At 33.3% G+C, this 26,873-nt stretch overlaps 1 protein-coding gene across 3 annotated transcripts; it reads left to right on the plus strand.

Annotated features, from left to right (window-relative positions):
• The first annotated feature begins 1,966 nt into the window (after nt 1–1,966).
• LOC123540602 (transcription factor GATA-4-like) lies at nt 1,967–19,700 on the plus strand. 3 transcript variants are annotated; one of them, XM_045325782.2, is made up of 7 exons: nt 1,967–2,180; nt 13,876–14,608; nt 15,044–15,219; nt 16,352–16,447; nt 16,735–16,860; nt 17,817–17,943; nt 18,472–19,700. In XM_045325782.2, the coding sequence occupies exons 2-7, from the start codon at nt 14,056–14,058 to the stop codon at nt 18,783–18,785; spliced, it is 1,392 nt and encodes a 463-aa protein (XP_045181717.2). In that variant the 5' UTR covers nt 1,967–2,180; nt 13,876–14,055; the 3' UTR covers nt 18,786–19,700. The 3 variants fall into 3 exon arrangements, with proteins under 3 accessions (XP_045181717.2, XP_045181718.2, XP_045181719.2); XM_045325783.2 differs by having other exon boundaries at nt 18,475–19,700; XM_045325784.2 differs by lacking the exon at nt 16,352–16,447.
• Nucleotides 19,701–26,873: the final 7,173 nt, after the last annotated feature.

Genomic DNA, 26,873 nt, shown 5'->3' on the forward strand with positions numbered 1-26,873 from the left:
GTTATTTCACTGGCTTTCTATTGCTTAAATAGAGGATATAACAGCATTGTCTTTATTCGGCATTTATAAAACGAGTTGAGGAAATTAATAAAATGCAAGCTTTAGTTTCACTTCATAATACCAGTTTCTGCAATGGCTTTGTTTCACTCCCGTCACGTGAAACATTGGAAACTTTTACTTTTTACATGACTTTATAAATTCCACTTAAGCCGGTGCTAAGGTGAGTGGGGAAAGTTGCACATTCCATTACCTCTCATAAACAGGCCCACTCAAACAGAGTCTGCCATTATGTTGCCTGGTTTCAATTCATGCTTCTTTTCATAGACTTTATTCATATACACAAATTACTGATCCGTAGTACGTGCTATTGGCAGGTCTTGAGTTCAGCACATGTTTGTTGCGCTAAATAAAAAAATTATTTCCGATGACATGTCATAAAACACTTAAATTAAATGGCTTATTGGTCAATAGTCAAAACTATTCGGATCTCGGGTAAATAGTTTTGAATTTTCACCGGCAATTCATTCAATAAGTGTATACTATTTTACCCCTCCTTTTTATGATTTATTAACGTTTGTCGACGTCGACGCAGCGCAGCTGTCGGAATTATTCAAAAGATATGTCATTGTTGGGTTCTAATACCCTAGATATTTACAAGGAGGACAGTTTATTGTATTTATGTAAATGTGTTTGGTTTAGTGTAAAGGAGTCGGCAGCTCAGTCCTGAGGCCGTGTGTTCGAGCCCCACTGGGGTTAAGACAACACCTTCTCATAGGACACCAGTGACTTGTTCATACAGGAAGCGGACTCGAGAGTGATTTAAAACAGCTTCAAGCTTTTATCGCAATCGAGCGTCGTATGTCTACTTTAGCAATATAAGTTGATTTTGGTATCATTTTGTTCGTCTTTAAGAGCTGCATATGCTCATAGTAAATACAATTGTACATCTTTTAACCACTAATCAAAACGACAAAAAGTGATTTCAAAAAACTATAGGCCTGTTCAATCATTTTAACATTTTATAACTTTTAAAATTAATGTTTTTTCTCAGACTACCAATGACAAAATATTACTATTAACTAAAATAGGATTTACAGCGAGAAGACATCGAACGAGGTCAATGAAGTATTTTTTAAAAAACAAATGAGTACTTAAATCCATAAATTAGCCTACAATTCTAAAGTTTTTCTCTCGGCTTATCTTTGCAAAATAAGCATGTAATTTTGTATCTAAACAGAATTAGGACTAAGCAAATTTCAAATTAACTTAATTGCAAGTATGTGCTTGCACGCAAGGTAACAATTAAAGACGAACGTCTGCTGTTTTCGAGGAATTCGACGTTGTTTCTGTAACATTTTTTAACAACACAGAAACAGAAAATAAATCCTGATGCGGGTATGTTTTTAATTTAAATGCAAATAGACTTACTAGACGTTATAAACGTTACCAGTGCACGGAAATGACGTAAAATTTGTATGACACATCTTGTATTTTGCGACTGTTAATCATAATTTGTGTAATATAAAATATTCAGTTATAGATTCCGTTTTATTTCACACAGTTCTGCCATATTTACAAGAAAAACAACAATGCGTCCATTTAGAAGTTTGCAGACATGCCAATTAAATACACCTTCCATGCTTAATTGCTCATAAAGTACCTAAATTGTTTGGCCACACAATTTACAAATCATCTTAAATTTCTTGAGTTTATTTACAAAAACATTCCACCACGGTTTCCAAAATAAACAATCCGAAGTGACGGCTCTGTCGAGAAATATTATCTTTTGTGGGCGGAGTTTAAGACTCCAGCGCGTGAATCAGTCTCACTTTCGTTCTCCGCTGTTACGTCAAACTCCTGCGCTATTGGTTTATAAGTACGGAAGGCGGCGACTGAAACTCGACGATTCCTGAAAATCTCTGAATAAATTGAAATTAGATAAGGAGGCCTGATATTTCCTTGATATCATTCTGATTACGGGTTGCAGTCGGTTTAAGATTCCGCAGACTAATCTGCAAGTTTTATCAAAATCAGCTCTTCGTACTCAGAAAGTCTTTTAGCCAAGATTTTATCAAAAATACATTGAATGGGCAAGATAAAGGATTGAATTTACAGACTGTATTGTAATAAGAAACTTCTAAGCGAGAATAAAAACGACTTCAAGGAAAATTATTATTGTGGTGAGTACAATTCTTACGATTATTTTAAACGAACATGAAATATCGAATTTAAAGTGTTTCTGCATGATAATTCTTGATAATTCTTGGATGGATTTATTATTTTTAATCTGGAAATAACATAATTATGAAAGTTAAGTTGAGAAATTATAATTAAGTTAAGGCTTTACACTTCTACATACAAGAGCCTTCATTGATGCAGTGAATAATGGTGAAAATATTCAATTTGATATTCAAAGGAAAATGTCTTTGTTTATATTAGATATTTAAAAAAATGGAAAATAGGACTTTGTGCCCCAACGTTTGAAACTGCTTATCTGCATACAACGCTTGCTTTTAAAAACGCATTCTATATTTAAAAGTTGGGGCACAGATAGTTTTTTGTTGGTAAAAAATGAAATTTGTCTTTATAAATTATTATTAATTCTTCATCTCTAAGTCGCTGATATCTTTTTACATCAAAGCAGAAGTGAAAAGAAGATATATCTAAGCCTTAATGGTAACAAAGTCTTACTGAACAACAAACCAAAAAAGTTCGATTTGCATTTAAAATAAAAATGAATGTAAGAGATGAAATAGGAGATAGCATCCCTTTTTGGATGTTGAGCTGTACCCGAATAAGAGATATTAAGTTGAAATTTTATACATTTCAATTAAAGTCTTGCGGATTCCACTTAAAATTAAGATGCGAAACATCTAAATCAAAAGTGTTGATAGTTGTTCAGGAGTAGCCTTGAATATTTTTAACAGCTGTTTAAAATTATACAGAAAATTGTCGCAAATATGTCAGATGTACCATCAGTACACAGTTCTGTCTTCTGCGGCTATATATATGTGTGTGTATATATATACTTTAAAGTCGCCAAGTTATAGTATATGAACAAAAACATTAAATAAATATCTCGTATATAAGACAAGTAAATAAAATAACATGCAATATATATATGTTCAACGTAAACATGTGGTAACTGTGCGAAGTAGTCGCGGTTATCGATATAAAACATTTTTGTCGAATGTCGTGACATTCGTTCTTTGACGAATGGTGGATGCGGGGACAACTTCACGCAGCAGTTTTTCAAACTGATCTTCCATTCAGCAACTAAAAACATAGATTGTACAATTACATTACAATAACTGTATTTTTTTTTCAAGATATTTTACAGTAACTACAATAAAATAACAGTGAAAAGACCTATCAAATTCTAAGAAATAAATTTTATCTCAACGGATTTCTAAGATGTATTTGCCAGACATATATGACCGCTTCTTTGAGAATGGATCCGCTGTGGTCTTTGATGTTTTCCTAAACACTACTCACTAACGGCAATAAATCGCTTATTACTCTATCATAACATCTACATATGAGTGGAATAGATCCCTATCTACGTGCCACCTGCAAATCTCGGAGATTGCGAGATTTTGCGATAACTGACCTATGTTACAATAAACCAGTTTCTGCATCTCGGGTTCAGAATAATGACCCCAGAAGAAAGATTTAAAATGATATAAAAATAAATCTTAAACGGTAGCTGTTTTAAGGAAAATAATATATTATTTGTCTCATGCACGTGCAATTCGTGATCAAATTATCAAATTTCTTTCTTGCACGTTTTATAGAGAAAAGTATATTAGTGAAATGTCTGTAACACGTCGTTTGAAAGTGCTTATCAACTCCCTCGTGCTAGATATGTAGAGAACAAAATAAAGATTCACTAAGATCCCCGTGCAAGTCGTTTAAGACAGTAAAATGACATCGACATACGTAGTTCTCTGGTTGGAAGTAAGGAGTCAAATTTTCCGTGCAGTTTATGCTCCAAGAACTCGGTTACTCATACTGTTTTTGTTTATACACATTGCAGAAATAACTCCACATTGCAATCATAGATATATCAAGCGCTTTTATTACCAGTAGCGATGTACACAAGCAAAACAAGAAATAGCAAAACTTTGTTTTTCTGATATGTTTTGCAATATATAATAATAATAATTATTATCTATTATTATAAAAAAGAATAATAATAATAAGTTGAGATGATGTAACAATGATGATAATAATGTTTCTGATAATAAGAATACGTTTGTCAAAAAGAAAATTTGACGATGCCGCCTATATGTATGAGTATAGAACATGATTCTGTCAATACACGTGCAAGCAACCGGCGAGGAAATCTTATCAAAGCAAAACTGACACAAATTGTTATCAGCATCCAAGTAGGGTGCATAATAACGAGACGGGGGTTTAGTTTATTCATAAAAGATACAATTACAAACGTTTAGAAGTAATGATTGGGCCAATTAGGCAGAATTTCGTATCAATTAGGCGGTTACGCGTCTATTTGCATTTCGTCTGGTGTGTCACGGAGACTTAACAAGCTGGCAGATTAATTTACAGTTACTTTTGGTGGTTCTTTAGTGCTTAAAATAGCTGCAAATTAACCTTGTTCCTGTGCTTCGGACCCAGCTTTCATATATTATATTTGTTATCTACTTCTGCTAATTTACTTCAAGCCAGATAGGTCCAATATCTTTGGTACAGCAATGTTTTCTTGGTTGACTCAATAGCTTCTTCTTTACCACTGATGCCTTGTTGTTGTTGTCTGTTGTTTTTTAGAAATACCCTATTTCAATGTTGCTACAAGCAACGGTCTTTCATACATTTGATGAATGTGCTACAATATTTTCAAATTCTAGCCAAACGGGGTTTTTTGGGGGTGTATTTCAAGAAAAAAAATAATGTTGTCCGGTACATGACACTAAACGGTGAAAGCCAAAGGATTCCGATATCGCGCAGAGAAGTGCCAATCGCGAGCGCCACTCATGGGGCCGCTTAAGTTACTGCTAAATAAATATTTATCTAATGAAACCATGGAATTAAGTTCCACCTTTCGCTCCAGATGGCGGTATTGTTTGGTTGAATTGTTTGTACACGCGTGCTAGTTACATTTCTTGTTAATGACAGAAAATGGCAAAGAAAACACGTCTGGTAAACCACAGTGTAATACATTTCGCATGAATTTCTAAAAATAGAAACAGATCCTAGCAAGTCATTTCTGTTCTTTCTTCTTCTTTTTTTTTTGTTATTTATGCAATATATTGTATTTATTACACTTTATTTTTACAATATTGTAGAGTCAGTGTACCCGGTTTCGCACACATTTCCTAAGAATACTTTCCTATTTAGTCAAAAATGATTAAATTTGAATTTACCTCTACATGCTTTAATAAATACACTTATTTTGGTTTAAAACACGCTTACTTTCCTTTCCCACTTCAATGACGTCATACCTCTTGGTGAACTTGATTCGGATAACATACTTTGACCAGTTTTTGCATTTAAGTGTACCCGGTTTCGCACACCATGCTATTTATAGAATTCAGTGATAGTAATGCATTTACCCAAAAGAAAAATTTCAATTAACTTTTTAAGTATTTATTCTATTCAATTTAAACATGTATTTTCCAATAAAGCATCTGAAAGTGAAATTAAAAAGCAGTTATGAAAGTGAAATATAGGGACCAAACCCTGTTTTTACTGCTTAAAGCAGAAAAGGCTAAAACAGCTGAATACATGAAACAAAAATAAACAATAGAAGCTGCTGAATCACAAAAGACCCCAACAAGTCTTGTCATTCGATTAAGTTCTCTGTTTTAATAAAAACGTAAAGCAAACAATCAAGTTGAAGTCATTTTGCAGGTTGGGAGAACTTCAATATCTGTTGAAATATTTTTCATTTCGGTAAAGTAATAGGTAAATACCTACATGTATGAAGGAAAAGTGATTTTTCAATTTATTTTACACCTTGTTGTTGTTTGCTTAGTCATTATTTTCATAAAATTTAATATTTTTCAGCTAACCTACTGGCCTCCATTAGTATTGTTATTGTTTTCGTCTGCACCTACCAGAACGAGGCTCAAGCGGGGATGACCCCTTGTGTCAATTTATGTAGGGAATAACTCAATTTTGTGAAATAATAACAAAGAATTGTTGAATTTTCTGCTTTATTCTCACAAAGCACATGAATTTGCTGGGTGTGCGAAACCGCGTACAGTGCGAAACCGGGTACACTGACTCTAAATTTATAACACTTCATTATTCCAGTTATTAGCGTAACTTACAAATCAGTCATATTTTTGTATTTTGTCAGTTCAAGAAAAAAAGATATTTATTTGAAATGTCTTCCTATGTCGTTGTTTCTTTCCACCACAGCTATTTTTAAAGGTTACATTGTGCGAGATTTAGTTCTAATCAAGAAATAAAAACATTTGTTTTGCTCTGTTAAAATAACTTAATCGTTATAATATTTTAAGTTGTGTATTTTCTAGTGTGTGGTCTCCAAGACACATGCCAACATTCAACCACCGAATTAATGTTTTTTCGTTTGAAATATACTAAAAACAATAGCTTAACCTTTCAACGTTTTGACATATATCTATGTTAATTCCAGGATAAATATTTACAAACATATTTCATGGATATTCTTATCTCGCTTAATCTCGCATAATCTCGACAATCCATGAATGTCAATACGTTACCGTTATGTAGATCATATTACAAAAATAGTAACAGATTGCATTACGCTGATCGTGTAGATAAATTCTGGGAAATAAGTTGACAAGTTCTGTTGTTAACTAGATATCTTTTAAGGGTAATGTGTATGTAATGCGGCTCTGGAAAATACTGACAAATAAGTTTCAAACTACACTCTTACGGATTTGTGTCAGTTTTTCGAAATTTTGGAAAAGTAGTATTTGTAATAGAAGAAAATGTTAAAACAATAACTTGCAATTTTGAAACTTTTTACCTACAATGGCTTTCTTTTTGAAAATGAGATATATAGAAAATTCTCTAAAACGTATAGCGCTATTGAATCTTAAAATATAAGGAACCCTTTAACGGCACTTTATTCCAAGCACATATTATATTATCCCTCAAAATAATACTTGTTTATCATTTTCGATGTGTTATAGTATTTTCTATCCTTTTTTTTGTCAAGAACTTACAGGGAGATGCATAATATCTTAAATGTACAACAAAAATTCTCTCTCTCCCCTACCACCCACCACTCTCACTAACCAAATATGTATTTTGAAATCTTTGTGTGTTTTTCTTCTCTTTTTTTTTCAGGATGTTGAGTCTCGATAAATATTCCCACAATTTTATCCATCCGCCATATCAGCAAAGTCTCAATTAATACTGCATACACAATAAACTTGATGTTCTTAATTTTCATGTAGTTAATTTAGCTACAGATGCATGCATGCGTGGTGTGTGAGCCCGTCATTCCCGGCGAAAAATTAATAATACTTCTCAAGGGCCTCATCATTCCTTGTATGTAGTGTCCCCTGAGTAAACTGGCTTGGATTCGAAACAGAAGCAATTTGTAGAGAAAATGAGATTTACATGTTCATGAAGAAGCACCTGTTTTCGTTCTGTACAAACACGCCAATTTCGCGGGCCTGTTGTAGCTTTGTGCAGTAAAATTGCGCAGTCGGTGATATAATTATTATTTCAGCGATCAAAGAGTGTTGGGGTTTTTTTTCGGTTTTGGTAACAACTGGAAGCATTGTCTGTATTTTTGATTGTCGTCTGCTTCTTAGAAAATATAGACTAAAATAAAATTGGTTTTATAGCTTTTAAGGTGGACGTGTTCAAGCGTTCAGTTTACACGAATGCCAATCAAATAGAATAAATAACAGAAATTAAACTCTTAAATACATACTAAACATAAATTTTCGAGATTTCTACAGGGGAAAAAATGACGTCTGATGTCGGTTTAGCGCGTTTTGCACGAACAGTTAGGCATGCTGCGTTATTGTATCTTAAGCATTTTCGTACTAAAATGTGTATGAAATGATGACCCTTGCGTTGAAACTGACATCAGTATTATTTTGTTCCAAAAAAAGGGGGGAAACAGCCGAAAAGTTTGGCTACACATTAAAAGCACCTTTGTTTAAAAGAAATAAGCTTTGCACGCTATAATTAGAATTACATCTAAATCGTTAAATTGGATTTCTCTTTTAAAATAGGATAAAATCTTCGTAAAAAATCACGAAGTGTAAAAATTTGCGGTCACAGTGTGAAGTCAGATTGATTTTCAGACAAACTTCAAAATAGAAACAAAATATAAACGATCTCAAGTTTTAAGTCATGAAATCTCCGTAATTAAAACTAAACATGCTGTACCCATCGAAATTGTTATAAATTGATGCATGACTAATAGTTGAAAATTTTCCATATTTTCTGAGAGGAAAATGTGTAAAAAAAAATACATTAAACAATCGCCGAACTGTACATAAAAAAGTAGAAAACATTAATATTTTGGACTGTTTTTGTCTCGCAATAAATATTTTCATAAATCATAGCAAACACAAACTAGCCTTCAGTTAGGTACATGTCTTTTTCTTCAATCTGGCTTTGTAAGATCAGGAAGGTCTAATAGCTTTGTAAGATACGGGAAACGAAATATTGTATTTGCTGTAACTGTTCTATCCTGTAAATGTACTTTTCACAATGACCAGTCAAACTTATTGACATTTTCATTTTAAAACACGAAGATCACTGAAAATTTCAGATATGTCGGTATAGTCGTTTGTTTTATGACCTCCTCTTTGGGCAACACGTTTTGCTATAAATGATGCGTACATATTAAAACTGTTATGTGCCATTTGAGAGGCTTAGACAGAACCATGCCAGTGATTTCAATGTGTAATATAACTAAAAAGATAGTAGGCAGACGGTTCTTGAAGTACAAAAATGTACTAAACTGTCATATGAGAGTTTGTTCCAATTCTTTTTCTTCCCTGGAAAAACGGAAGTGATTTTAGTTGAAATACAATTTTGCTTTTTTTCCTGATTGGGTTTTCCATGTATTGGTTTAAAAAATACTTTAAGCAGCATGCCTCCAGATCGTTCGACAACAACAACAAAAATTTGTTTTAAGGGTTTTTTGGATATCTTGAAATAAATACTATATTTCTTTCTTAATTACTGACAAACTTTATGTTACGGAAACACATGAGAATTTGCTGTTTTTACTACTTTTACGATGAAAATCGAAAAGCGTCTGTCACGCTTTTACTCCAGGTAAACTGTCTCGATTATAAATATCTATATTTCGAAGTCATTATACTCTACTTCAGCTATAGCGCATTGGTTACGACGACGGAAAAATGTCTTTATTGCCGCGGCGGTTCGGGATTCGATTCCCAGCGCGGTCATATTTTTTCTTGATTTGGAACTTTTAAAATGTTTTAGAAACAAAAATTCATATTCTAATGTTCATAATATGACCAAACTTCAATTTGAAAGAAAGATTTTTTTAGCCAAATCTGGAGGCATGCTGCTTTAAGATAAACGCCTTTTTAGTGTGTCGGGGTTTTCAGGTCAGACTTACGTTATAAACAGGTGCAATTTGCTACAAAGGCAGTAGATGGGGGGGGGGGGGGGGGGGGGGGGGGGGAGAGGGGCTCAAAAAAAAAAATCACTACTTAAATATAAATCTATGTAAAAAGGTTTAATAAAGTGGCATTTAATGAAAATGACATCCTTGGAACCGTTTCACAAAAGTTCAAAAGTTTCTCTTAAGTATTGACTTTGAAAACACATTTCTTTGCTAGGGTATTACTTGTATCTACGTATAAAGATACCGATAGTTCAATTACTAGACAAAACTATCTTATTTTTGTTAGTCGCATAGAATAGACGAATAGTAAAAATAAAACGGGTTACCATGTGGGCCTAAAAATGAATCTGCTTAAAACACCTTACTCCTAAGTTCTAGCTTCCTTCTAAGTACGCACTACTTTTTGTACACTTCATGATTTAATATGTAAAGAGTGGATAAAAAAAATCAATAATTAAGCCTGTTTGTATCCTTCTTATATTCTAAGAATGTTTTCCATAGATAAGTAAGCATATATCTAATTTCCATTTTGACGTAATTGTTAATAAATGTCATAAAATGGTTATTTACTTCGATCTTATCGCTGCATCACGAAATGTTCAGGTTTCAGAACCCGTCACTACCGCTCTGTGTTGAACGGTACAGATTTTGACGGGTTAATTAAGACACAGTGCTAACAGGTGCTTGTTTTACATCAATCAAGCGTCTGCATGATATCATGTATAAAAATTTCAAAAAAGTTCTGTCATTCGTGTGTAATAAATCTAAATTCAGTTTAGTTTAGTATTAAAACAGCTTGAATCTTATTTGAATCAGTCCGCCTACTGACTAGAAAATCGTATTACTGGGGCTGCGTTGAGTTCATTTCGAACTTGCGACCGCTTGACTGGGCGACTGGCATCTCTACAAGACATACACTTGATAATGGATGCGCGACATTTTGTCGAAAACCATTTCTGCAAATTCAGATTCATTTTTCATTTCAACAAATCGAATATAACAAATCGTCAACGGGGCGTTCAGTTAAATGCGACAGCTTGTCGACAGCATCAGTGCGTCGGAATTTGGTATAATTTCGCCGAAAGTTGGTCTTTCCTAACCGTCCAAAATATGAACATTAGATGTTTTAAATATCTACCCAATAAACTATTGCTTTTTTTAATTATCGCCTTGAAGACGTGATGGTATGTTTTAACTTTTTAAGTCTGGTAGTCCTAATAGTCAAGTTATCGTTCATTCAGTGGGGAGGTCTTTAGTTAGAACCCCGTATAGACTAGCAGTTAGACTGATAATAAAGAATTTATCACAAAATTGCAAGTTTTGTATTTTTTTTATTATTATTTTATGAAATAGTGGCAAATGCCGGTCTATTTTAGGAATTTTCTCACAGATCTGATTGTAATATTGTCATATGACATTGGACATAGGATATAGACTGGCTTTAATCACAATATTAACCAAACATTTAAAAAATATAGATCTATCATAATCTAGGAGCTACTCAACTTCCAAAGAAATGTGTTCTAGAATGGTCAGAGATGAAAAATGTAGAAACACGTAAAATGATAAAGAATGTGACTTTGCTAACACTTAAGTACAGCCTGTAATTTTCGATTATTTTTTTTTTATAATCGAAATATTTAATATTTCGGTAAATTATCATTTAAACCATTTACCATATATTTTGATTAATCAAAACAAAATTTTAACATGAAATATCTATTTTTCCCAGCAAAGTCATATGCTAAAGCTTTGTATGAGCATACAGAAATGGAAATAAGATATTAAACTAGCCGTTAAAAATACTGGTTGTTCAATTCACTAGTTGTTCAAGAACTTTCCGGTGAAATGAATAATTTCAACAGAAAAGTTCGTCAATTCTACAAATGGGGCTTTGCTAGGTTTGTTCTTGTAAACAGTCTTTCATTCATAAGATTTTATCAGTTTCACGTACACAAAGAGAGGAAGATGGAGAGAAAAAATAAAACCTGTAGTTTTGGGTTTTTTGTATATCTTCGGAAATATTTGGAACGAAGCGTCACTATCTACAAGTGTATCTTTCAGGTTACACGCACGATTGATGCGTGCATGTTGCATGCATGCACGTGGGGCGTTGTGTAAAAATGAGAAGCAATTTCTTTCTTTGTTTTGGAGTCAGGTTGAAGGAAATGTCTATAAATTATATAGAAATTTGATACAATGAATTTTTGAGGTGAAAAAGATTGCAACAAAATCCCATTAATCAATTTCTGTGTAGGTGCAGTTTCCAATTCAGATTTTAATCCTGTGTTTATACACCTACAAGAAACTTAAGATTTAGAAAATTAAAAATGTTAAAAATATCATAATTATTTTAGTTTTTTTTTTATTGAAATCTTAATAAAGCAAGAACATGAACAAAAAAATAACAGAACAGGACATGTGTTTATTTTTTGTTAAAACCAACTTTTGTAATCGACTACATGGCCACGAAATTAATATTCATGAGAAAGAAAAGATATTTAATAAATAAATAAATAGTAGTCTTCATTTATGATTTTGTTTACAACATAAGCATTTCCTTTCAAAATCATTTCTATAAATCAATATATTTTTGAACGGTTAGGTTAACATTTTTGCTAAATTGTATTTTACTGAAATAGAAGATGAAATATTTTATTCTACTCAATTAATCCAAATAATCAATGTTTTCACAGCAGTTCGGCAAACAATGTAGGGAATAATAGAAGCCATTGTCTTAAGTCGGCATTTGCTTTCATGTTTGTTCGCGGATATAATCGGATTTCGCACCTTTTCAGAAGAGTAATTCGGATAATACCTTTAGCCGACTATTTTTGTTTACTCTGTACAAGTAGCGGTTAAATTGGAGAAAATCAAAGAAACTGAAAATGAGGGAGAATATTTATTTCTTAAGTTTGCTAATTTGTCATTTTCTTTATTTTAAATTGTAAATTAAAAAGAAAATAAAAAGATACTGTCACTCTTATGGCCGATCAACGCGAGTGTCTTAAAATATCTTGTTCAAAATATTCCTTTCTTGTTGAAAGATAGTCATTCAAAATAAGAAGAACAAATGTGTTTTCTCCGTATCCTGTTTGAAATTGTTGCAATTCTAGATGATCGAAGAACTGGTAAATCATTCTAGTAGTTTTTGCTTAAAGCGAAGAGATATTATTCATATCCGGGTCCACTGGGTTCCCTCGTGTCGTATCGTCCGCATTTTATCGAGCAAAAATACTTTCTCACTGGTTTTATAAGCTATACCAGTTTTCGTACACAATGTTGAAAAAAAAACATCAACTTAAAAAAAAAGCGATAATTTATCATTTCTCATGTCCTTGATCCTTTTTGGAGATATTTGTCTTTTTTCAAGATCTTCAAAGAAAGAGTTTTGCCGCAACCGGTTTTCTGAGGAAGGGGTGGGGGAGAGTATGTTAGTCTGTCGGAATATCATGATTTTATATTTTATTCCAGAATGTTGTTCAATAATTTAAGTGAATGGCATGCATTTAACTTTTTTGAGCGGGGGTGGGGGAGGAGAGAACAATTTAGAAATGTTAACATTTTTCAAAAATGCAGAGTAACGATTTCATAGAGTAAGTTTTGTAACTTTAATCAGCTACAAATAATTCAAAACCGCGGTTTGAAATACGAATTTTGGTTGCAGAATTGAAAAAAAAAAAGATTGAAAGGTTAAAATCAACATTCTCTGGCATTGACGGCATTTTTTCAAATTTATGAATATTCAGCACAATACAAAAATATGACATGAAAATACTTTTTCTAAAATTACGATATATTAGTTTTATTGGTTTTTAAAACATTAAAAATAAAAAGATGAAACCAAAGTAAATGATGATAATTACTTGTTACATAAGAATAATGATGTGTAAATGAAATTGTAACATCACTAATATTAATTATATTTAGGTAATTAGCATTTATATTATTATGTTGAGATTGAATATAACAACAAATGATGCGCTGTTTTCGCACAAAGGACAGAAATTTTACGAGTAACGGTAATATAATCTTTTCTCAATCAAAACAATTAACGGTTAATCGGCTAATACCTTTCGACCCTTTGATGAGACCGCTAATTACCTATGATCGGATACGGTCAGTTTGCTAAAGTGGAAGTCCACGTGACCTAAAGATCAGTGACGCAATGGCTATTATGCAGATTTGGCGCATTTGATTGGATAGTCAATATCACGTGGTTTAATATCAGACTCTGAAGCCATTTTCATGTATGTGATAAAACGTATGAAAATAAAATTTTCTTATCATTTCAGATAAAGTGTTTCAGCGATAACGTCGATAAACAAAGTGTTCTCCAAGAAATAAACTTTGAAAGTATATCAGAATTTTTGTGTTAAATCAGGATTACGGAGAAAAGTGATATTTGAAGTACGGAATATAACATTAGTGCAGAGTGAGTAGTTTTAGTTTTTAAGTGTTAGGAAATTGTGATTATGTTGTATAAAGTACCAGATCAGGACGAGAACCAGTACCTTCAGAAAACGGAAGCAGACGACAACTACGAAAAACTGTATACAAAACCGGAACCCGTCCAGGATTTAAACTCTGGTTCACCTACAATGTTCCAATCTTCTGCACCGGCCATGTCAACTTCTCCAACGTCATCACCCACATATCAGGATCCTCAAACAACGAACAATCTTGGATATTCTAGTTCTATGTACGTGCCAGGATCCAGATCTGTACTTCCGTCCATGCAGTATCTTAGCAACGGTAATCAAGCAACTTCAGCCTCGTTTTGGGGGATGCAGCATTCGGACCTTGGATACAGTCATGCTCATGGTTCCGGTAACGTTTCTCCCTTAGCTAAACCGTTCCCGTTCGATCCGACTCAGAATTCAACATCTCCTACGTCACGTGCAGAGGGTATGACATATCCAACTACAGGAGGTATCGCCCGTCCGAACCCGTACCCTTCCTACATGGGTGCCGACATCTCTCCGTGGAGTATGGCAATACAACAGGGTCTCCATAGAATCGGGGCTGGTAAGTAAAACAAAATTACCATCTATTTCTAGTTTAAGGTTTATTGAAAACTCTGTATTAGCAAGAACTGTCTGTCTGTTCGTTAGCTCGAATAGAATTTTATGTGATTACGATATATCTATAAATAACTGCAAAAAAGAAGCGTCGCAGATTGTTCCAGAATATTACTTTTCATGAAACAAGATGTACGTTAAGTGAGAACTACAACATTTAACGTGCAAAACTTAAAATGAAATTGAAATAAACATAACGGCTACATTTCTCAAGAAGCTATCTTAACATTGTGTGAGTAATTCATGCTAATTTGACAACAAAGATTAGGTGAATATACATACATTTAATCTTACTTAATCGTAATATCTCTGTATAAAATCGAAACATCGATCAATTTACTAGAAATTTAATGTTTACTTATTTTTTTTTATTCATTTTCAGACGGCCAAGAATACTTCGCCGATATAGAAGCGCGTGAATGTGTCAATTGCGGGGCTATATCCACACCTCTTTGGCGCCGTGACGGTACCGGACACTATCTCTGCAATGCCTGTGGATTGTACCATAAAATGAACGGAGGTCTGAACCGCCCGCTGCTTAAACCACAGAAAAGATTGGTAAGTCCATTTTATTTGAATCATTTATATAACAGAACAAACAAAGAAGCTTTAATCATTTGACATGTAAATGGTCCTGGCGATGGTCAGGATTCGAACCCGAATAGACTCGGTTTGCATTGGCTGTCGCATAATATCAGACCTTTGAAATAGGATTTTATTCATAGCCATGCAGTGTAAAAATATGGCATTTATAAATGAATAAATAAATTTGAGAACATTTATAATGTTCCGTTTAAAAAGTTCCGAATTATCTTACGGACAGCTTTTAGACGCATCAACTTGCAGCGTGAAAGCGTTACATGAAAACCAAGTTTATGTACTGAAGAAATATCATGATTTGTTTAAGAAGGAGAAAGAAAACTTGCACATGAAAGCATTGAAACGTTTAAATGTATTTAAGTTCGTCGTAGTTCATCGCGAGGGATTGGGAAATTCTGTGTTGAAATTAATTGATTTAGTCCTAAATTCTGGCTCTGATTCAATATTCAAATTAGTTAAATTATCAGACACTTTATCTAAATCAGATATTTCCCATCGTCTGTGCATTTAGACATACTATTAAAAAGCATCTACCTTATTTTATTTTAAAACCTTCGTATGGGGCTTAGTTTTATTGAGTGTCACTTTTTTATTGGTTAGAAAAAAATGCTATATCATCATATGAAAGATCATAGATAGATAGTTTTTATAAAAGGATGTTTCTTAAGCCAAACTCATAGTAGGATGAAATAATTGATATATAACATAGTTTCTTTCGATTAAAAAAAGGGAACAGCGCTGTTTCTTAAGCCTAACTCATGGAAAGATGAATCAATAAATGTATCAACTAAATATTTTCGTTCGATTAAAAAAAGAAACAATATGCCGAATCAAGCTGATTTTCAGCAAATATTCGAAGGCTATGTCTAAGAATCTTAAGAAAAGCTTTATCTGTATCCTTGATTCATTGTATCAAAATAAGGAAATACAAATATAATTTTCATTTTTAAGACAATTAATTGCATATTTAACTTTTTCCTCACCAACTAACGGTTATACGAATATGTTTATATTTTCATTTAATCTGATATTAAACGTACTATTTAACAGTTTCACTCACTAACTTTCTATTTTCCTCTTTCTCTTGTAGAGTGATGGCGAATACCAATCCTTTTACCCCACCCACCCTTACATGACTGGCATGGGCCCATGGATGAACAACGGCCAGTTCATAAATAGAGGAAAAGTACGTTCACAAACTTCTTACTTTTAATTTAGTCAACTTTTGAATCAGAGCCAGTATAGATGCAAACTAAATTTTCCCAAAAATATTGTTTGTTCTTATAATAAAAACCTGCAATGTATGTTCAATTTTTAACTTTTTTCGCCCATCATAAAACAAAAAAAAACAGGGACATTCATAAATAAGTCATATTAAACATGGCCGCATATAAAAACGCGAGTGGATTCTGATTTTTACAGAAGTAATAGATTGTTGGTAGCAAGCTGATTTTTCTATTCCATTTCTTACAGAGTGCGTCTCGCCGGGTTGGGTTAGCTTGTGCCAACTGCCACACAACGACGACGACGTTATGGCGTCGGAACAGTGAGGGAGAACCCGTATGTAACGCATGTGGACTCTACTACAAACTACATGGGGTATGTATTGCTTTTTTCCCCTATATCACTTAGGATTATACAAAGTCATTTGTTAAGAAGGTATCATCTTGAATGAGATACCATACATCCAGTCTCCTTTAACAAACATCTCTCCAGGAGGTAAACCTGTGGTATTCACCTCAACCCAGACACCCACCCATAAAACATACACACATTACCTCCAGAAATAAAAGCCAAATATGCATCATTTTACCTATATAACGCTGCAGTGCCCTTCTGACAGAAGTCAATACAGAAAGCTTATGAAAGAAAAAAAATAGTGCCGTTGGCTCATGGAGAACCTGCTAATAAATAAATAAAAAAATACGGCAATTTAATCGTAACATTATTCAAATGTTGTTTTTATATTATAAAAATACACATTGCTATCTACAACCTGTCTTGATGTGATGCAGCCATTTTTCATTCTGACACCATGTAGTAAATCATTTTTAACTGCTTATATTTTTTATTCGTCTTTTTAACCTATGACGGCCATCTTGTTGGTGTTCTGTTGTTCACGTTTTCAGAAATAAAGTTTGTTAAAAGTTCTTTAGATAGTACTTTAGAATAATGAAAATTGACGTAACAATGATCGTTGTGAGTTTTCATGCCATCTAAATAATAATAATCCTGAAAAAAACATAGGTTAATTAATCAGTTTACATGTATATTAGTACCGGAAGTCTGTGAAATTTGTGCTGACCAAATTATCCGTGTACAAGCTTAATTTAACCATGCATTTCACACACGACGATTGCCTTAAATGTCAAATTTTCAAAATTTAAAGTAACGGAACAGTTTCTGCTTCATCAACATTTTTTTTCTCTCCAAAGAATAGATAAATTATCAAAAACATCACTGTAATAACTATTTTATTCGTTGATTTAAAGAAATAATGCTCTTTCATGTAAATGTTTTAACGGTTATATAACGACAATCCTATCATTGTACAGGTTAACCGACCACTGGCCATGAAGAAAGATGGAATCCAGACAAGAAAACGTAAACCTAAGAATCTGAAATCTGCTGGCAATAGCAACAGCTCCGACAACAACAGTGGTGTCAAGTCCGAACCTAGTGGTAAGCCAGCTTACATCAAAACCGTTTACATAATTTTTAGATTTAATTATAAGATCTCAGTTTTGATATTAATTTTCTTAATTCTCCGTCTAAAATGGATACACTTAAAAGTCAAAATTGCAGTTTTAGTTTCAAAAGATAGTTAATATCGATGATATAAGGGAAGACAGAACAATTACACAATTTAAAAAAAAATCACACAGAGAGTAGGGGTATAGGATATTTGTAATTGATTCAAGCGTTATTGTTCCCAAAGTGGTTGAAACCCGGTTTTGGGGACTATAGGTTTACGCACTGTTCCGCAGTCTTTTCCGTTTTAGTCTGGTATCTAAAATAGCTGTGTCATATATGGATGGATTTGATTAACTTGGCACAAATATTCATCTTAATAAATAGACCATTTGCCCCATACTTAACCCGACCTTTAAAGTCGTGGCCTCACCTAGCAGTAAAAGAGTTAACAACATTTTCTTTTTTGTCTTTAAAGCATGCAGCGTCTGTTAATACTCACTGATTTATCTTTTTAAGCAGAGAAACGCACGACTGTATCGCCAACTCACGAAAACAGTGGTCCAAGAGAAGGTGTTGTGGATGACTCTGTTTCCGGTTCCGGAAGAATGCATCAAATGACGTCATATCCTGTTTCTATAAAATCTGATCGGGAAAGTCCAAAAGAAGCTCACAATGGATATTCTTCATCTTTTCTTACTCTTACACCACCAAAAGCATTAGGAGACAATATTGACAAAGAAGGACATTATCAGCATTTGAGTGCGCATGCGCAACAACTCTATGCGGCTAGTCAGAACGCCGGACTAAATATGGGCATTGTAGCCACATAAAAAGTGTTAGATTTTAAATTACATGTTTCAGCATTACTGTGTAAAAAGTGCCTAAAAAGTGTTGACAATCCGTGACAATAAGTGCCATAATGTGTATATACATAGAACTATTTTCATAGCCTAGAAAGTAGATTTAGTTGAGAGTGAATGAAATGCATGCGGCATTTTTCAAATGATCTTCTAAGTTGTAGATATTTTTCAACTTTTTAAAATAAAATTTAACACTAATAATTATAGATTTCCGTGTGGACAGAACTTAATTCTGTTTTAATTTGATAAAATATGAACTGACATAATAGCAAATACGCCAAACAGCAGATTGGGAAAATGTAACTAAAGCCAGATCTGCACATGTACAGAAATTGCAAAGAGGCTGTTTTAAGATGTGTGAAAATTGTCATAAATGTCTATATTAACAGTTTCAAGCATACTTGCAGCTCATAATAGAATTAGTTACTATATACTTATTTTCAATCTCTATATTTACAAAAAAAAGATTTTGGCTTTTATATTTCCTATGTACAGAAATTCAAATCGGGATGCGCGACATCATTTGTGACGTCATTGAATGACAGTTGTCGCATATTACAATTTGCGCTTGTCAAAAATTAGGATTTTCTTAAATTTTAAAAATTATAGGGATAGATTCGAATGTAATTAAGTAAATAGTAGCTTTACTGAGAGAAATATGCAGTCGTTCTTTATTGAAGTAAAGTCACGCATTATCTCGTCTGCAGAATTTCGTACATAATATTTCTCAAACCTATAAATATGACAGTTGTTTTATACATTTCTTTATTTGTAACATAAGCTAACATGCATGAGTTGATGTTTAAAATTGGTTTACAAAGTTACATGTTTAAACTGAACGTTCTAAGTTATGTAGATTTCTACAAAATAAAATTTGAAATATGACACTTGTTTTGTTTATAATATTTTGTAGAAGTGACTAGCTCTTGTGATAGCGAATGTTAAGCTAAAAGTCATTGGTACCCAGAGATACTGAGTATATTCTGTTTTATGTCACTTTTAAGGCATTTTTCAGCATTGATATTTTAATGTAATATTATCAAATTGAAGAAAAAAATTTTTGTTCATTAAAGATTTCGATAAAAAAATAATGATAATTTTCGGCTGATTTTATCTATACATAGTATCCTTCCAGAGGAAGTTAAAGCCGAATTTCAGATAATACAGATAGTTTTTTCACTTAAAGCATAGTTCTGAAGAATTGTTGATTGTCTGTCTATTACAATATACCAACCTCTTGAAAAAGCACAGGCTTTCATAATCCCTATATGGTAGAGAGCAGAATATATCTTAATTAGAAAAATGCCATTTTATGTAGAATATAGAAATTGCGTATAAACTCGCCATACACTTCTAACTTCGAATAAATTACAGGTGTAATTGTAAAAGCTAGATCTACCATATTTTCTGAAAAGTTTTCATTTAAAAAGACTTTCTCAGTTTGGAAAGTAGATATATATAGACTGTTGTTGTTGTTGTATAAAAAGATTGTTGAATACAGAATATGACTAATATATGACAAGCAAAAACTTGTCGTCAGCACCATCTTTATACATTTCATAACGCTTACGGAAGTAATTACAACAGAGAAACACCATTCACTCAAGCTTCAACGGCTTGATCACATGACCTTGCTCGAGAAATTCATGGTGTCCTCTCCCGCTTTCCATATCTTTTCTGTGTTAACATTGGATCACTCGAGCATCTCTTTACCCCCTTACGACCTCGAGCGTCTGATGTGTACTTAGTTTTCTAAACATTGTCAAATGAAACTGCAAACAATATGGCACATAAAAATTAAATGTAAAAACTATCCGTATGTTGTAGTGCTAAGAAAGTTTTATGTAGGATTTGTGGTCGTGTCAGTAGAGTAAACAATAAACAGGTTTCAAGGAACACAGCCCACGCCTTGAAGGGCGGTGATCAAGTATAAAGTTACAGGCCTGTCACCTCCAATTAGTGGTTACCATTTGCCTTTTGTATAAAGTTCACCATTTCAATATATCAAAAAATGTTAAAGACGATTCCAGAAGTCACATTAATGTCAGAATTACCATTATGGTTTTAAGTAATTAGGCCAAACGGCACTACTTTTTTCCTGTTTAGTAAATTTGATACGTTAAGAGTTTATTACAACATAACCATACTTTAAGGATATGTTATCTTGATTTGTAAACTTGATTAAATGTATATGATTTATATACATGATATACAGTTAAATACTGTTTAAAGTAACCAGATGGTACCATTTTTGGCAGTCCATTCTATCTATCGTGTATCTCCGAAACCTAGAAGGCTTATCACAACCAAATCATCTGTAAGCCTAGAGGTAGTAAAAATAAAAAAAAAAAAGCCCTTATTGTTCTTTCTTTCTTCGGTAGCATCGTGTTTTCTTCTACTGTTGCGTTTTAGTTTATGCATTTGTCGCATTCTACCGAAATCTTCATGTAAGAATTTTAGGTCTAAAAAGTAACTGAAAGAAGCAGAAATGAGTTAATTGAGGGAGCTGTAGTTAATGAAAACGTAAGTTTTCTTAAATAAACTGTAACACACCTGTTCTTTTTAAATTTTCTATGGAAAAAGATATGATTCTTTGTGGGAATATAAGTCCCTGAAATTCTGATAGTCGAGAAAATGTAAAAAAAATATAATATATATCAAGTAATGAGGGACTTTAGTGAGTTTCAAATTGTCTCCCTTATTGGATTATGTCCAAGATAATAAAATTGTAAGTTGGTCCCATCATTTGGAATCCTCTGACTTTATCGCTGTTTTGTCTATGAGATATCTCAGTTCTAAGTTATGAGATGTCTTGCATATTTGTTAAATTAAATGTCTGGAACGTCAAAATTAGACACTTGAGTGTTTATAGAATATGTAGTTGGAGGCATTACTAAATCAATAGACATGATGATCAATATCTTAGCTTCATTTACATCATATTGTTACAAATACCATAGCGATAACAACAGAGTAATCCAAATGAAAGGACCTACTTACTTTATAGAGTATGAAAGGGAGATAACTGACCAAAGTCTCCCATTGGATTCTTTACGAAATAAGGAATAACTTAATTTATTGGTGTTCAGCCTAGAAAGAGACTGAGACTATTCGTATTACAAGACAGACTCTCTATCTAGCAGAATTATTACCATGTTGCCTCTGCAAGCAAGTTAATATGATTAGTATTAGTTCAGCCCTTCAGCGGCATGGGTACGAAACTTAAGGTGAAGAGTTCTTTCAAGTAAGGACTCAATACGGCTGCTTTGTAGTATATATTTCTGTATAGGTACATTCTCCCGTGCCTGAAATACAGTCTCTAGCGTGACTGAAATTCCGTCGGTTAAACCTAGACACAGCCAAAAAAACAACAACACAAAACAGTTTCGAAAAAATAGTTCATTGAAGATCATAATAAAGAAGTAACAACACAGATCGGACCTTAAACATGTTCACATCTTTGAGGTAACCAAATTGAGCCAGAATGTATAGTCATTATTATTATGTCAACCCAGTCCTTACCGACCAGACGAACACTATAAGCTGATCAATATTGTTGTAATGATGTTATAAGCAAGGTAGAAAAAAATGCCATTGCTAATTTTAAAGATCAGATATTTTTATGAAAGATGCGCAGTATATCTTTAAAAATTCGAGAATACGCTTCTGCTTAAAGTTTCTCTTGTCATTTTCATTCATCGATATTTACAGACTTATCTTCACTGCAAACATCTTGATTAAAACGAAGTTTCTCGCAGCCTAAAATAAGGTACTGAACTCGGACGTTGAAAATAGTTGAAGGATGAAACCGGAAAATTCTCCACACCTTTCCGGAAAAACAAGTGGCACGAAAACCATGTTCATAAACTTCGACTGCCTTTCACGCCGAAGTCTCGAATTTCCTCGCGGTGACACTAATTCCTGAGATTTACGTTTATTAGCATTACATGCGCGCAAGACATGCGCATCGCCCCGCCCTCTTTGCGGGGAGAAGCAATTAACTAATTTCTTCGTAGCGGGAGAAGTAATTATCCAATCAATCTTTAATTAAGTTCAGTTAAGTTAATGTAACCTATAACCTGCGTGTAGTACAGAGTTTTGACATTAAGGTGTTTGATAATTGTACAAATTAATTTAGTAAACAAGGTAATAATTCATGCGGTTCAACATGAAGGCTTATCAGTGACTAATGCGCTAAAAAAAACTGCATATTTTGAGAAACAAGCAGGCAGTCAACGAGCCATGCTTATAAATTCTCTATACTAGACATTAAAGTACATAATATTTAACATGAATCTATTACTACTATAAATTAGGTTTAAGGATATTGTCAATCCACCGGAAAATCATCTTTGTTTAGAATAAAAATACAAGTAGCGAAAACAGAATTGTCCAGCTCCTATGTTGCAATTGCATTCAGTCCACTAACATCAATTTTGTCCACATTTTTTTCAAATAGGTACAAAATGTGGCGAATATTCTCCGTGACATTTTATTTAAGGACACTGTGTCAAATATCATTAGTCCTCCACCTCTGATTCATGTGGGGAAGTTGGATGTTACTTTCGGAGTACAGGTTTATCCAGGAATACTAGTTATAGGTTGACTGCCCACCGTTATATAACTGAAATACTATTGAAAAACGGCGTTTAACTCAAAACTAAGAAAAAAATCAAATGTGTTCTTTTAGTTACTAAGTACATACTTTTAGTTTCATATGTGACCCAGACAAACGACCTATACAGAATTTTTTAAAACGTTCCATATTAAGTGATACTTTCTTAATGAACCTGACTCCAGGGCTTATAAGTAATGACTCTTATTAGAAAGCTCATTTATCTCCCATCTCTTTACGTCATCTTCTAATCGTGCCATGCTTCTTTGCCTCATTGCCAGAGTAGAAGACATTGACGTTTGAACGACATTTTCATGAGCCTGAATCATTCCGTGAATGTGGAATTTACCGAAGCGAGGGCTACTGACTGACCGGAAATGCATAAATTACTAGAGTGAATCTCACGGTTATGTTGATTTAACGGTCGCGTAATAAATCTTTGCTAACTTTTTGTTGCTTTGGAAATGAACCATTGCGCATGGCATTTTGACACGATGTCGTCTAATCATGTTGCATAGTTATTTATAACTTTTTAGTAAATTGAGACTTTTATTTCGGCGGGAAATGTGAAAATGGTATCGCAGCCTCATTTAATGGTGGATGAAGTGTGGTACTTGGTACAAAAGCGGTATATAAAGAGTTGTAGTTCTTTCCGGGTTTATCATCTGCCCTGTAGACTGCTGTTCTTTTTCTAAAAGAGATGAAGATAAATCTAGAGAATTATCTGAATCTGAAAAATTTGGTACAAAAAAAAACACTGCCTACGGCTGTCCTTATAAATATTTTCCAGGTATTTATCGCGTCAGCCTAATTTTGGTTATTGTAAGAAAGAAACAGACCCTTTTGCCTTTTGTAATATAAATAATGATGACGATGATGGTGGTGGTGGTGATGGTGGTGATGATGATGATGATGATAATATCTTTATTCAAAGAAGATAACTTATTAAGAAATATACAAACAATTATAATTATACTTCTGGCCTTCTGTAATAAAAAAGAAAAAAAAACATACATGTACAATCAAAAACGAAATATCTATAGTCACGAAAACAGATAACGCAGCTAACATACCATCACCATTTACACAATATATACATGTAATCAAATGATTGGCTTATTGATACATGTTACAACAGAATAAAAAAAAAACAACATTATATTATGCTACAAATTCATTCTACTAATTCTTTATTTAAAAAGGGAACAATCACTAACTGATTCTGAAAATTACTATTCAGACATGCCTTGTACCTTTCTTTAAAATATTTAAGACTACAAATGTATTTACATTTATTTGTGTGTTGATATATTTTTTTATTTTTTTCTTGGATATTCAATTCATCTAGTAAAAATTTACACAAAACGGACTTGTATAACAATTATAACAATTCAACATAAATCATTCCCACATCACGTGGCATTTAAGATGTATTTCTAACGACATGTCTTACCACCCACGCCACAGACGGGATAAATATAAACTTTCAGAGGCGAAAATAAATGTTAACATCACAAAAATGAATTAATTTCTGTCATCCGAAATTGACGCTTTCCGAAGAAATGTAACCTTGTTATTCAATGCCGATTAATCAAGCCGAAAAAAAAGACAGGAGAAGTTGGCACATACTAAAGCGTGAGTGTGAGCGTAAGAGAATGTTGCCACCGAAGAAATTAATATGAAAAGCAAACATTAAGAACCAAAAACGCATGTACTCAATGCCTATGCAGAAGACAGCGCAAAAAAGGTTAAAAGAATTAATTTTCCGAGCCGTGTTTAAATCTGCTACAATAAAAAGAGTGTTACAATGACAGTATATCATTTTGCTTCACTTCTTTTAATATGAAAGAAGGCACTGCCTATATGACTGAAAACCTCCACTATGTAGGATATCTTGGCGTTCTTCGCGGAAAGTAGAACTTTCCGCCGCGAAAAGGTAGCCCTTATAAGTGTAACGTCAGTTGTTCAGAGACTCGAGGAATAAACAAAGCCGTTTTGGGTTCGGACAGGCCTGGTTCAGCAGCTGTGGACCCTATGGAACATCTTGCACAACTTTTTTTCTTTAAAAAAAAAAGCATTCTATGGGCATAGCTTTCAAAATATATTAAATTTAATCAGTGTAGGACAGTATTTTACTAAGTATTAAGTACTAGAGCTCTAGTATTAGTTACTAGATTAATAGCAATGCATCTGTATGGACTCAAATCATTCTTTTAAGATATTGTTTAATCATATATAATTTAAATTGACTGAAAAGTATATTTACTGTAAGGTATTGTTAAATCATATTTTAATTGATACTTACTTCCGGATTTTGAAACATACACTGACATACAAATGGCGTATTAGAAAAGAAGGGGAGTAACTCTGACTATCATAACCCCAGTCTGTAGGAATAAAAGCAATTTTGATCCATTTTCTTTCAAAAAATGTATTTGTAAAATATTTTATCAATTTACCAACGGTATTTTAGCAGAAAATATTGACAAGTCTGACGATATACAGCCTATACTTTGACATATACACGTATACTGTTGGGTAAATGACCATTTTGTGTCGATTCGCCGTAAAACCCAACTCACACACTCACTCACTGTTTAGCGGTTACGAGGCACTCGTTACCGCAATTTTACAGTTGCCATCAAACCGGATATTCCAATTTGCATCTACAATCAATGACAGAGGAATCTATTTTTTTTTGTGCGCTTGGAATTTATTTTAGCTATTTCCATTGAATGCAGCAAAATAGAACACTGCAAATATATCAATGGGCGGCCATGCCCGAGTTCTTCTTGTTGTTTGTATTAATTATCCATGTTACAAAAAGCTTCTTATTTGTATTTTTGTCTGGGTGGGGCGGATGCGTTGGGTAGGGACAGGACCAATACATTTCAGGTAGCTTGCCTTGAGAAAGAATATGGCATTAAGTCAGGGACCATTGTAGAACGGCCGGCTTTCCACAAGTCAGCTAGACAGCCAAACTTCTTTCTTCTGAACCTAATTGTTTAGACTGACTAACCATCTGTCCTTTGGTATTTAATTCATTTTCAATTTAAATCTTAATACTGTTCAAAGCTTTATTGGTAATTCAACTTGAATGCTGCTTTTCTTTCATCGAAGTACCGTTTTGGAACTCATATACATTTTTGTTTCTAAAAATAAAATCCACAAATATCATAACAGTCTGTCTATTATATTTTATTATTATTTTCAATAAATGATTTAGCGATTAAGCGCACGACCCCTACATAAATAAGAATTTTATACCGCGTTAGGATATTATACCCGCTGAGAGTAAAGTGGCTATTAACTGGGAATGTTGTGATAAGGCGGAGATAAGGATCGGAAGTTATTACGCGAAAGAAAATAAACCTACACACGTGGAGTTATGTTGCCATATTGTTTATCAAAACGCCTGTGATTCCCTTTTTCTCTTGGAGGAA

Source organism: Mercenaria mercenaria, chromosome 16, assembly GCF_021730395.1.
Source record: "Mercenaria mercenaria strain notata chromosome 16, MADL_Memer_1, whole genome shotgun sequence".
NCBI lineage: Eukaryota > Metazoa > Mollusca > Bivalvia > Venerida > Veneridae > Mercenaria > Mercenaria mercenaria.

What these genes read in the sequence shown, in the direction of transcription:
- LOC123540602 (XM_045325782.2), top strand. Translation starts at nt 14,056, where the DNA reads ATGTTGTATAAAGTACCAGATCAGGACGAGAACCAGTACCTTCAGAAA. An exon ending in TCTACTACAAACTACATGGG is followed by an intron (nt 16,861 to 17,816) that starts GTATGTATTGCT and finishes ATCATTGTACAG; the next exon opens with GTTAACCGACCACTGGCCAT. An exon ending in TGTCAAGTCCGAACCTAGTG is followed by an intron (nt 17,944 to 18,471) that starts GTAAGCCAGCTT and finishes TATCTTTTTAAG; the next exon opens with CAGAGAAACGCACGACTGTA.